General features: G+C 47.1%; 1 protein-coding gene across 5 annotated transcripts in view; it reads left to right on the plus strand.

Annotated features, from left to right (window-relative positions):
• The first annotated feature begins 108 nt into the window (after positions 1 to 108).
• The window catches only part of GSE1 (Gse1 coiled-coil protein), an 819,103-nt gene continuing 806,434 nt past the window's right edge, over positions 109 to 12,777 (plus strand). For 2 of the 5 annotated variants that reach the window (XM_043980766.1, XM_043980767.1), the window contains exon 1: positions 327 to 2,685. In XM_043980766.1, the coding sequence (XP_043836701.1) occupies positions 616 to 2,685 (2,070 nt within the window). In that variant the 5' untranslated portion in view covers positions 327 to 615. Of the gene's footprint in view, positions 2,686 to 12,777 lie in introns of all 5 variants that reach the window. The other 3 variants (XM_043980768.1, XM_043980770.1, XM_043980769.1) reach the window with 3 other exon arrangements.

Consider the following 12,777-nt stretch of genomic DNA (forward strand, 5'->3'; position numbering starts at 1 on the left):
CCCGGACACTCGGTGCATGGAGGCGGCTCCACGGAGGACGCAGAGAGCCCGAAGCCTGGGAGCGAGCGGCGGCCTCGGCGCGGAGAGCCCGGACTGCTGCGCCCGCGGACGTCCGAGCGCCCCATGGACAAGCGGAGCGAGCTGGAGAAGGAGCCCCCGATCTCCCGTAAGCAGCGGCTCATGGCAGCCATCGCGTCCGGCGGCGAGAGCCTGGGGACGGCGGCCCCGGGGGGCGGCGGCGGCGGCAGCAGCGGCGGCGCCGAGAAGCCCCCCAGCAGCGGCGGCGGCGGCGGCGGCGGGGGCCCGGCGGCTGCTCCGCTCTCGTGTTTCATCTGTGGCGGCGGCATCGGCCGCGGCAAGGAACTGAAGCTGCAGGTAAAGCAGCCCGCGCCGGGGCGCGGAGAGGCGGCGGGAGCCGGGGCCGGAGCCGCGGGCCCCGGGGGCAGCCTGCAAGCCCAGCCCTTCTTCCCCTTCTTGCAGCAGCAGGAGCCGGCGCCTGGCGCTCGGGAAGTGTCCCCCGCGGACGGCTGCGTGCTGGTGTGCGCCGTGTGCCGCTGCTTCCTGGGCGAGCAGTGGGCAGCGTTCGAGCGCTCGCGGACCCCCGTGGAGAAGCGCATGTACTGGCTCAAGCGGCCCTACCAGTGCGAGGCGGGCGGGGGCGCTCCGGGCCGCCGCGCCGCGGCCCCCCAGGAGTGGAACCTCTCCTACGCCCTGGAGCCGGGCGAAGAGGACGACGACGAGGACGACGACGAAGGGGAGGGGGCCGGAGGCGACGGCGGCGCGAGGAGGGGCGCCCGCCCTCCCCAGGAGGAGGCGCACGACTCGGACCTATCTTCCCTCTCGGACACAGACCACCTCTCAGAGCCTGAGCCCGCCCCGGGCCCGGCCCCCAGGGACCAGGGCAGCCCAGGCTACGGCCCGCCCTCGCTGCCCAAGCCGCCCCAAGCCCCTCCCCAGGGAGTCCTCCGGGGACCCGGGACAGGGGTGCTCATGGGGCGGTTCAGAGAGTGGCCTCCCTCTGCGGTACCCTCCACACACCCCGACTCAGAGACTCCCATCCCTGGGGAAGCGGGTGCGGAGGGGCCAACGGTGCAACCCGACCTTGGGCGCAAAATGGGTACCAGGAAGAAGAAAAAAGGAGCAGCAAGACACTGGGTGCCCGAAGACAGCCCCACTGTCCTGCGGGGCATTCAAGGCAGCTGGCGGGGGACTTTCCAGTGCCCCCCAGGAGACGGTCTGAAAAATAACACTGGCTTCTTGGCTCCAAGCCAGGGGAGGGCATCCCAAACCCCAGGTCCCAGGCAACTTCCCGAAAGTCATGGCGGGTATTGTACCTCCGAGGAGGGTGAGATCAATATCACCAGCGATGAGGAAGACCAGAAGAAGCCGACCTTCCCCAACCCGGGTAGTCGCTGGGAGGTGGCCCCCAAAGGTGGTGGCCTGGCAGACACGGAGAACGGGAGCAGCAACAATCCAGCGCCCCGAGACCCCTGGGCTGCTGCCCCTGACAACACCTGCTGCTACATCTGTGGCAACCTTCTTACCCCAGCTTCCCAGCACCAGATTCACGTTCAGAAGCAGGAGAAGACTTCCCAGGCCCCTTTCTTTCCCTTTCTGTGGCTGCATACCCCACCCCCTGGGGCTCTGCCCATCAGCCCTGGGGGCAGCACCCTGGTGTGCTCCTGCTGTTTCTCCTCCCTCATGCAACAGTGGCAAAGCTTTGAGCTGGCCAACGTGCCGGTCCTGCAGAGGCTTTATGTGGTGCCTCTGAATCCAGGGATGCCTTCCAAAGGGAAGAGGGCCCTGAAGGAAGAGGGAGCCCCTACTGGGCCTCAGCAGGAGGCCTGCTACCTCTGTGGGGAGGACTGTGGCCGGGATTCCCGGACAGTGGCCACCAGAATCATCAACGGTAGTGCCAAGAACACCATGCATTTCCCTTTTGTGAATCTCCTGCCATGTCCACCCAATGCCAAAGGACTTAACAGGCACTGGGAAGTCCACAGCTGCTCCAGGTGCTACGGTGTGCTGGAGGACATCTGGTCCATGTACCGGGCCTGCCGGAATGAGGAGCTGATCAATTCAGTGCAGAGCTTCCTGGGGAGATACCATCAGGCGTTTACAGCTGCCGAGTCAGGGGGGCTGGCAGTGCATCCCTCGGCCAAAGGGGGGCCGTCCTCGGTGTGCTACATCTGCGGGGCCGAGCTGGGGCCTGGGAAGGAGTTTCAGCTCAATGTGAACCCCCCAAGTCGCTTTGGGGAGAAAGAACCTTTCTTCCCATTCCTTACGGTATATCCTCCGGCCCCCAGGGCCAGGCCGGCTGACTCCACGGGGCTGGTGGCCACCTGTGTGCTCTGCTACCACGACCTGCTGGGACAATGGCTGCAGCATGAAGGGAGAAGCACCCACCACCCCATCAGTGCCTGGTCCCGTCAGTACAAAGTGGACACCTTCGTGTGCTTTTTCTGCCAGCAGGAGAAGAGGAGATGCCTTGGATTAAAAGCAGTACGAGTGGCCCGGCTGCCCATGTTTCTCTACACCCTGAGAGCCGGGCACAGTTTGCTGGTGGATGATGGCAAGCAGCTGATTATTGGGGCTTGTGTGGAGTGTGGCACCGTGGTGTTTGCTGGCAAAGCCCTGACCCACCCGGGAGTGCTGGTCAGGGCCTCCCCAGCTGCTACACAGAAGGTAGGCACTTATCTCACACATGCTTCTCACTCTCTATTCCTGATTCTGGGGGAAAAAACGGGGAGGGGGAGGGAAAGAAAGAGAAGGGAAAGGCCCAGTTCTCTGCCTCTTGGGAGAGCAGGTAAGCTTGGCTTTAGGCTGGTGGAACAGAGTGTTTTGGTTGTCCCTTGTGAGTAAAGCACGAGGGGCCACCATGTCAAAACAGTTGCCCTGGTGTCAATGGGTCAGATTTTTAAAACCACTGAAATGTTAAAGCCAAGGAATACATTGCGTCAATTCCAAGGGCCTCAGAGCAAAAAGTGGTTCTGTTAAAGAGTTTAGGCCTGATCCCAGAACAGCTGGCATGGGAATCTGAGGTCACGTGTGTATCTTAGAACCTGTCAAAAGGGAAGAGCGTTGTGTCTCTAGTGAGTGTCCTACCAGCATCAGTGAAACAACACTGCTAGTGGTGTGGGTCACAGGCAGGTCTTTGCATTTGCTGTATCTGAAACAGCCATCAGACAGAACTCTGGGGCTGTCGTGGGGGTGGGACCGAGAGCTAGGCTTGGGAAGCATGGTCTTATCTCCAAAGAAAGCAGCCCCATGATGAAGTGACCCAGGAAGGGCTGCTCACGTTGCTCGGTTGGGGAGGTGGTGCCTGCTGTCATTAAAATTAAACTATGGTAGTGCATAGTCTTAAGCAAGTGTTGTTAAGTCTAAAGCTTGTCTTAAAAATCCCTTTGGCCTCGCCATCATCCATCTCTTAAAGGAAAGGTCTGATTCAGACTCACAGCATAGAGCAGTGGACTTGGTTATGGAGAACTTTTTTTTTGCCATGAAATAGTTTTCCCATCCATGTGGAAGGGCTCTACACCAATAACAGTCTTTGGTGTGCGTGTCTAGCTAGGTGGTGTCCTTCCTTGCATGTTACACAAGTGCTATACACCTCTGAATGGGCACATTAGACCATACCATTGTATGTCCCATAATGCATTTTGTTTGTTTGTTTGTTTGTTTGACATCCCTATCTCAAGTTTGATGTTGGTGCCTTTGTTCGTATCCCAAATCTGGTTTCTAGTTGTCATTTGGAGATTTGTGTAGTTTGCTGAAAACCATCATGTTCTCTCCAAACCCAGCTTCTGGATATCGTGTTTTCAATAAGATAGAAATTGAAGTCTCCCATTGGCTACTGTGAATCGCACAATTTGTAAACTCCTGGAAGCTTTGGAACTACTGAAGTGAACTCTTGCCCCATGGCTTGTTAGGAATTCGGGCCATAACTGACCCCACAGACGGGACTCAGAGGAAACTAGGCTTGGTACTGGGTTTGTGGCTCCGCCCACCTCCAGCTCCCCTCGGGATCCTAGGGTGACCCAACAGCCTGTAGGTCATTCAGGGATGTGGAGGATTTTTAAGGCTTGGTGGCAGCTCTTCCCTCCTTCATCATTATGCTCTTTTATGATTCATACACAAGAAAGATGCCGTTCCAAACATGAATTTACTCATACTGAATTTTTCATCAATCAACAAATATTGAGCACTCTTGTTCCCAGCATGATTCTAGGGGATGGTTGGGGACCCTCAGGGAGATACACAAGTCAGGTATCATGGTATAATGGGAAGGAAAATGAATTTGGAGCCATGAGACTTAGGTCGGGTTCCCAGCCTATCCCTTGCCTCAGGCAAGTAAGTTTCCTATTTTGTAAAGGAGGGAATTGGATTAGATCAAAGCTTCTTAAACTGTGGGTCCTGACCCCATATGGGGCAGAGGTAACTGAATATGGGGGGGTCATGAAAAATTTGGCAACCGTAAAAGGTTATGTATACCTATTTTACACACCTATATACCCCAGGGTCACATAAAAATTTCTCTGGCAAAAAGAGGTCGAGAGTGGAGAAAATTTAAGAAGCCCTGGATTAGATGATGCTAAAGGTCTCTTTCATTTCTAGATTTATGATCCCCGAAGTCATTTCACTACGCTGAGAATTTCAGTTTCCTCATCTTTAAAATGGGAAGGATAGTGCTTCTGCTGCCTACCTCTCCTGGCTGTGTTCATAAGCTATGGTCCCTGCCCTCAAGGGGTTTATAGTCTAGCTAGGGATATGACTGAAAGAATTTGAGAACGCTTCAGTGCTAAACTGTTGAGAAATGTTAGAGAAAAGGGCCACTGGTGTGATCTGGGGTTATTATGAAATCTAAGGGAAGGCTTCCTGGAGGAGAGAGAACCTAAATTGGATGTGTAGGCTTTCCATAATAAGAGCTAGTATTTATATAGAACTTTCAGGTTTGTAGAGAATTTTATAAGTATTATTTCATCTTATTCAATTCGAAAAGCATTTATTAAGTGCTTGCTCTGTGCCAGTCACTGTGCTAAGCACTGGGGATAGAAAAAGTTAAAAAAAAATAGTCCCTGCCCTCAAGGAGCTTATAATCTAATGGAAGTAATAATAGTTAGCATTTATATAGCACTTACTATGTGCCAGGAATGATGCTAAGCTTTTTATAATTACTATCTCATTTGATCCTTGCAACAACTCTGGGAGGTAAAAGTACGATTATTATCCTGGGTTTTACAGATGAGGAAACTGAGGCAGGGAGAAGTTAAGTGATGTGCCCTGAATCCTATCCACCCTCCCACCTAGATGCTTGTAAGAGGAGAGGAAGGATGCTTGAGGATGTGGGGGAAGTAAGCATGGAGGAGGAACTGAAGGGATCATGTTTTAGAGATGATAATAATAACAAGTCTAATATGTAATAATTGTGTATGATAAATATATGATATATTTATATCTGAATATAGATATATACTATTGTGTAATATATAATAGTAAATCACATCTATACTATTCTACATTAATAAAATTTCTATAAATATATTGATATATTATGTCTATATAGCTATATAATATATATAAATATAAAATACACAAATAATAAATAAAAATGAAACAAGCCTATAAATATGAATATTACATATATAGTACTTTAAGGTTTGCGAAATCTTTATGTACATCAGTGGTATCAAACTCAAATAGAAACAGATTCCCTTCCAGCTATATACTGACTTAGCAAACCACAAATTAGCATTATCTATGTCTTTTTGTATTTTTATTTTGTTAAACATTTCCCAATTTCATTTTAATCTGCTCTGGGCTGTACTCTGGAGCCAGTCACCTCTTGATGTACATTATCTCATTTGATTGTATATAAACTGACCTGGCCAGAACAGAGGAGATATTAGGGGAGTATTTGGAAAGAAACTTGCTGAACTTAAAAAGGACTTGGAGGAACAGAGGTAGGGCATGATGATTAACAAGGTTCAGTTACACGTGCTTGTAGTCTTCTAGAGGTTTTTGTGTTGTTTCAAACCAACTTGATTAGAAGTGACTCCCCATTTAATCCCCCCACCAGTGGCAAAGATTATGTCTCCAATTTCTTTCAGCCTGGTGCTGTATATTTAGAAGGTGTCAAATAAATACTCATAGCCTTCCCTCAACTTCTGATGAATGGGGAAAAGAAGATGGAGTAGGGCTCTTCCCAGGCCTATATCCACTCTTTTCCACCTGGCTTCTTGGAGCCAACGTCTCTTCCATGGAAGGAGACACAACTGTCCCTTCTCTAAGATTATCAGCTAGGTTGGGGAAAGGTCTCTCTTGTTACCCCCATTTAAGGCGAGGAATTTTGGTATCTCCCCTAAAGAAGTCCCAGAGTCAAGGAAGAGGTAGAGCAGTCATGTTGTCATTTCTCCTGGTCCCCCTTCCCGGGTGGGGTGAGGTGGGATATTTGGGCATGTGATTTCTGCTTCCTTCTGGAGTGATGAAGCTCAGGTATACTGGACTACCAGGTAGAGATGACTTCTGGTGACATCTATGAAGAATGCCAAGGTCTCTTTATCCTCAGCACCTCCGTGGCTGAAAGTAGAGGATATGTCCTCACGGCATCTCAGAATCAGCAGGAACTTCAGGGTTTATCTAATTCTGCCTGTTCCTAATGGAGAATACCTCCTCCATCATCTTTGACTGGTGGTCATCGCTTAAAGGTCCCCAGCCATGGACAGCTTACTCTTCCAGTCCTCTTCTGGGGAGACTAATTGTTTCTTTGTGCCCTGCCCCTCAATGGAGTGATCTGTACCCAGAGCATAACTGGTAGGCCCCTGCCCTTGGCACCATCGGAGCACTGTGGATTTAGGGTTGAAATCATTATCAGCATTATGATCACCACCACCCATCATCACCATTATCACCATCTTCATTTATATAGTACTTTGAGATTTGGAAAGCTGTGTGTATGTGTGTATATATGTATATGTGTGTATGCATGTATATATGTGTGTATACACATACCCATATATACATATATGCACACACATATACACATATGTATGCATGTCTGTCTTTCCATTTGGCACTCACAGCACCCATGTGAAATAGTTGCTGTTATTATCCTCATTTTACTAATGAGGAAAATGAAACTGAGAGTTGTAAAGTGATTTGGTTAGGGTGGCCCAGCTACTAAGGCTCCAAGGCAGAATTTGAACTCGGATCTTCCTCACTCCAATTTTAGCATTCTAACTACTACTTGTGTAAGGATATTAGAGGCCAATAGGTCCATCCCTCTTGTTTTCCAGATGAGTAAACAGAGTGGGCAGCTAGGCAACTCAGTGGATAGAGTACTAGTCCTAGAGACAGGAAAACTCATTTCCCTAAGTTCAAATCTGGCTTCAGAGGCTCACTAGGTTTGTGACCCTGGACAACTTTGAACCCAACCCTGTTTGCCTCAGTTTCCTCATCTGTCAAATGAGCTGGAGAAGGAAATGGCAAACCACATCAACATCTCTGCCAAGAAAACCCCAAATGGGGTCAGTAAGAGTCAGACACGAATGAATGACAGTAACTCACTCACTCACTCATTCATTCATTCATTCATTCATTCATTTTACCATGGCTGACACCGACAGTCCAAGGGCTCGATGTATTGCTGCCACAGACACCAAGAACAGGTGCTGCTGCTGTTCCCCTCTTAAATAAAAAAAAAAGAGAAAGAAAGAAAGAAGGAAGGAAAAAAATCCCAAGCCCCTGACATATGAGCTGTTCCAGAGTTCTCCTGTCATCACTCCGCTGTCAGGGCAGACGCACACATCTGTTTCCTGTGCTTTGTGAAGCAGCGGCTATCTGCACACACAGAGCTCCACATTTCTTGGAGGCTTCCATCTTCCACCCTTTGCACCATTCTTTTGGGTCACTGGCGCCTGACCGTTGGCACTGGTGGGAAATCGTGGAAGGGGCTGTGGACTCCCAATAGTAGGGGGTGTGGGGGGAGAGATGAAAAAGCACTGCCCACTGGATTGCTTCTTCCTACCTACTCCCACCCACCCCCAGCCCCAAACTGGGATCACCCCAGCTGAGCAGGAGCTCCAGACTTGTTTTGGCAAAGTGGCAAGCCATCTGCCGAGAGACCAGCAACTGAACAAACTTTCCAGATGAAGGCCTGTCCCAAATCTGGAGGTGATTTGGGAGGTTGGGGAGGGAAGAAGCGCAAGTCAAAAGCTCCCAAAATAAATAGCACCAAGAACAGCAGTAGGGCTTGTGAGGACTGGACAGTTTCCAGAAACCCTAATGTGAACACTACCTGGTCCTTGGCTTTTTCCCTTGTCTTGTGTCCCTCTTTCCCACTTCGCACACGTGCGCTCTCTTTGGCTTTTGGTATCTGTGGAAAAGTTGTAGATTCTGGATGGGTTTAACACTTTCTCACCTTTTTTTTTTCCTTGAGTATTATGGATCGACTTCAGATGAATTCAACAAGTAGTTATTAGCCAAAGATTTTTTAAAAAGATTAATAACACACAGGTCTGGCCTTATGAGACTTCTGTTTGAAAAAGGGGAAAGGATGATTTGGGTATTTGGGTAATGCTGTATTGGCCAAGAATTCACCCCAAGTCTCACCCTGTTCTGTATCTCTAGCTGAGAATTTTGCCATTGAACCAGGGACATTTACATGATCTGTTTTTCCCTTATCAGGCTTCAGAGGTTTAAGACTACTAGACCGTAAACTCCATTAAGGCAGGTAGAGTGCCTTATCTGAATATTGTATCTCTCCTGGTACCTACCACAGGACCCTGTACACAGTTGGCACTTAATAAATGTTATTGTTACTTCTTGTTTCTAAGGATGGGGTTGTCAGTCTTTCTTTCTTTGTTTATATTTGGAAGTATTACCCTGTAGGAGAAAATAGTAATGAATAATACTTTTACAAGCTAAGCATAGTCCTTTTATATTTTTTGACTCTAGTTTGGGGTTGGAATCAAAATAGAGGCCATATGGTGTAGTGGACAGAGTCCTCAAGTGAGCATAAGGCCTAGGTTCGAGCCCCAGCTTGGTCATAAACTCTTTGAGTGATCTTGGGAAAATTCTGTCATCTCTGTTCCTTATTGTTAAAATGAAGCTAATATTACTTGGATTATAAGATTGTTCTGAGGATCAAAGGAAAATAATGGATGTCAAAAGATACTGTGATCTTTAAGTACCATATAAATGTAAGATCTTATTAGCTGTAAATGAAGGAGTTGAAACTGAATGCTCTCTAAAGTCCTTCTGAACTCTGATATTCTGTATTGTGAAGCATCTTCTAGCCTTGACATTTTATGCCCTATGGTCCCTTCAAATTTCGATATTGTGTGTTCTAAGGTATCTCCTGGCTCTGGAATTTTTTGTTGTAAAGTCCCTCTGGGCTCTGACATTCAATATTCTAAATTCTCTCTCAGCTTTGAAATGTAGGTTCTCCTAAGTCCTATCAACTAACCAACAAATCTACAACCATTTATCAAGCACCTAATATATGCCAGATACATAATATTATGTACTTAGGCTATAAGGACAAAAAGAAAACAATCCACTCCTGCAAGGAACTCCCATTAGAATGGGGAGACTACATGCATAGACATAAATATATTCAAATGTTTCTTTTGGGCTGGATCTGTTATTTTATTGTTATAGGGAATTCCAGATGAGGAAACTCCCTTCTTCACTGTAGAGCCCTTTGAAGATAAGTTACTTGGCCAAAGTCACATAGTCAGTATCTGTCAGAAGACTGGAACTCAGGTGCTCTTGACTCTGACCATTAAATCAATACCTCTCATATAAAATGTATACAAAATATATAATATAAAGACACACACACTTTATAAAGATAATTTGAGGGAGCACTGTTAACTGGGGACAGAGGTTAGGAAAATCATGCCCAAACTTCTTATATCTTTAAAAAATCTTGATTAGAACCTAACAACCTTGTTTTGTTCTGTGGTTCTATTCTATCGTTCTATATCTGTCCTCACTTTCTTAGTCAAACTTTTGGGAAAAGCCATCTACATTCAGTAACTCCACTTATTCTCTTCTAAATGCTCTACAATCTGGTTTCCAACTTTGTCACTCAATTAAAATTCTCCCTTGAAAGTTACCAGTGATCTTGTAATTGCCCAGTCTAATGACCCCAATCTTTATTCTTCTTGTTCTCTCTGAAGAATTTTCCCCCATGGACTGCTCCCCACTCTTGTTTTTATTCTGCTGCTACCTCCTGGTATAGTCTTTCTTGTTCACTTGTTTGAGTTGTGTCTGATGCTCTCTGACCCCATTTGAGGTTTTCTTGGCAGAGATACTTCAGTGGTTTGCCATTTCCTTCTCTAGCTTATTTGACAGAGGAGGAAACTGAAGTTAACAGAGTTAAATGACTTGCCTAAGGTCACAAAGATAGTAAGCCTCTGAGGCCAGATTTGAACTCAGGAAGATGAGTCTTCCTGACTCCAGGTCTGGCACTCTATCCAATGTACCACCTAGTTGCTCTGCAATATATCTTACAAGAGTTCATTTATCCTTTGCTTGGAGACCCTTAAAGAAGGGGAACCCACCACCTTTCCAGACAGACCAGATATTGTGGCCAAATCTTGTTTCTATCTCCACATCTCTCACCCATCTCTTCCTCTCCACCCTCACAGCCATGATTTTTTAAATCACCTCTCACCTGGACTATTGCAGTAATTACTTATTTTACCTTCCTACCTCATGTCTCTTCCTACAATAAACCATCCTCTACATAGCTACCAAGGTGATTTCCCTAAAGTGAAGAACTGACCATGTTGCACCCCCTCCCAGTGAATGATCACCAATGACTCCCTAGTACCCCTAGTACCAAATAGAAATTTCTTTAGTTGTTAGATCTCTTCAAAGCCTGGACCCTTCCTACATTTCCAGTCCTTTTACATGTTTTTCCCCTCCACAAACTCTAAGATACAACTCTCCTGGATGACTTGCTGTTCAGTACACATGATGCTTCATCCCCCATCGCTATCCCCTTCCACTGGCCATTCACCATGCCAGAAATCTATTCCTCCCCTCCCCCTTCACCTATAAGAATCCCTAGTTTTCTTTAAGACACACCTCAAGCAGGGGAGTCACTTCTTCCTTTTCTATAGGAAGTCTTCTCTGATATATTTCAGCTATGCAGTCAGGTGATACAATGCATAGAGCTCTGAGCCTAGAGTCAGGAACACCCGAGTTCAAATTCAGCCTCAGACACTTACTAGTCGTGTAACTATAGGCAAGTCACGGTACCTCTGTTTGCCTTAATTTCCTCAACTGTAAAGTGAGGATAACAGCAACATCTACCTCACAAGGTTGTTGTGAGGATGAAATTAGATAATATTTATTTAAAAGAGCATAGCATGGTACCTGGCAATAGTAGGTGCTAAATAAATGCTTATTCCCTTCCTCCTGAACTACATTGTATTCATTTTGTATGTCTTATGTTTATGTATACTTGTGCATGTCACCCATGCACCCATTAAAGTCACCCATTAGAATGTAAGCTTTTTGAGGGCAAGAACCATTTTTACTTTTGTCTTTCTATTCCCATCACTTAGTACAGTGTCCAACAGTTAGTAGACATTTCATTGATGCTGGATGATTGATTCTCAGAGGCGACTGTGAGGAGAGAGTCTATTTCAGGCATAGAGAACAGACTAAGCAAAGGCACAGAGGTAGATGTTGTGCATGAGAAATAGGAAAAGGTCAACATGGCTGGACTGGAATGTGGGGGAAGGCTGTAAAAGTACATTGGAGTCAGATTGTGGGGGGCTATAGATGCTGAGAAGATGAGTTTGTATTTAACCCAAGAGGTACCAAGTAGCCATTAGCATTGATTGAGTGGGTAAATGACATGGTTAGACTTATACATTACATGTAGAGAAGTACCTGAGAGACACAGAGAGAGAGACAGAGATAGAGAAAGAGAGATAGATAGAGAGACGGAAAGTGAAAGAAAGAGGGAGAGAGAGGCAGGGAGAGAGACAGAGACAGAGTCAGAAAGAGACAGAAAGTCAGAAAGAGAGGGAAACAGAAAAAGAGGGAGAGACAGAGGGGAGAGTAAGAAGAGTTGGAGAGGGAGGGAGAGAGAGTAGGGAAAAGAAAATAGGGGAGAGAAAAAATGAGAGAGAAGGGAGAAAGAGAAGGAGGAGAGAGGGAGAGACAGAAGACACACAGAGACAGAGACAGAAAGGAACGATAAAATTTGTGTATCACTTAATGGTTTCAAAAGTCCTTTATGGATACATAGATATTTTGTATGATCCTCCAAACAACCTTGTTGGTTCAACCACTTTGAATCCTAGAAAACATGAAGCCGGCTCTTGCCTTCCTTCTCTAGGAAGGAGAGGTGTCAGGGTGGGGCAGGGAGAGGTCTCAGGATAGAATACGTGAGGATGACAGGGATCATGGTTTGATTAAAAGGGGTCTGGATCTGAAGTCCAATGATGACATAGGTTCCCGGCCAGGCTCTGCTATTTACTCCCTTATATGGTCATCTTACAGATGAGAAAAATCAGGTCTAGAGTGATGTGCCCAAAGCCAAAGTGATGTGCTTCAAGGACCCTTCCAGCTCTGATGTATAAAGTGATTCTATGACACTTTGCTTCAGGGAATTCATGCCATCGCTGCCGTCTCCTGGAAGGGAAGAATGGTGGTGGTGGTGGTAGAGGGGATGTTTGAAGGAGAGTGGGAAGGGGACCTCGACCCAAGCTACAGGACTAGTCTTGGGAGGGATGGAGGGAGAGACTACATATTTCT

Source organism: Dromiciops gliroides, chromosome 2 (genome assembly GCF_019393635.1).
Source record: "Dromiciops gliroides isolate mDroGli1 chromosome 2, mDroGli1.pri, whole genome shotgun sequence".
Taxonomy (NCBI): Eukaryota; Metazoa; Chordata; class Mammalia; order Microbiotheria; family Microbiotheriidae; genus Dromiciops; species Dromiciops gliroides.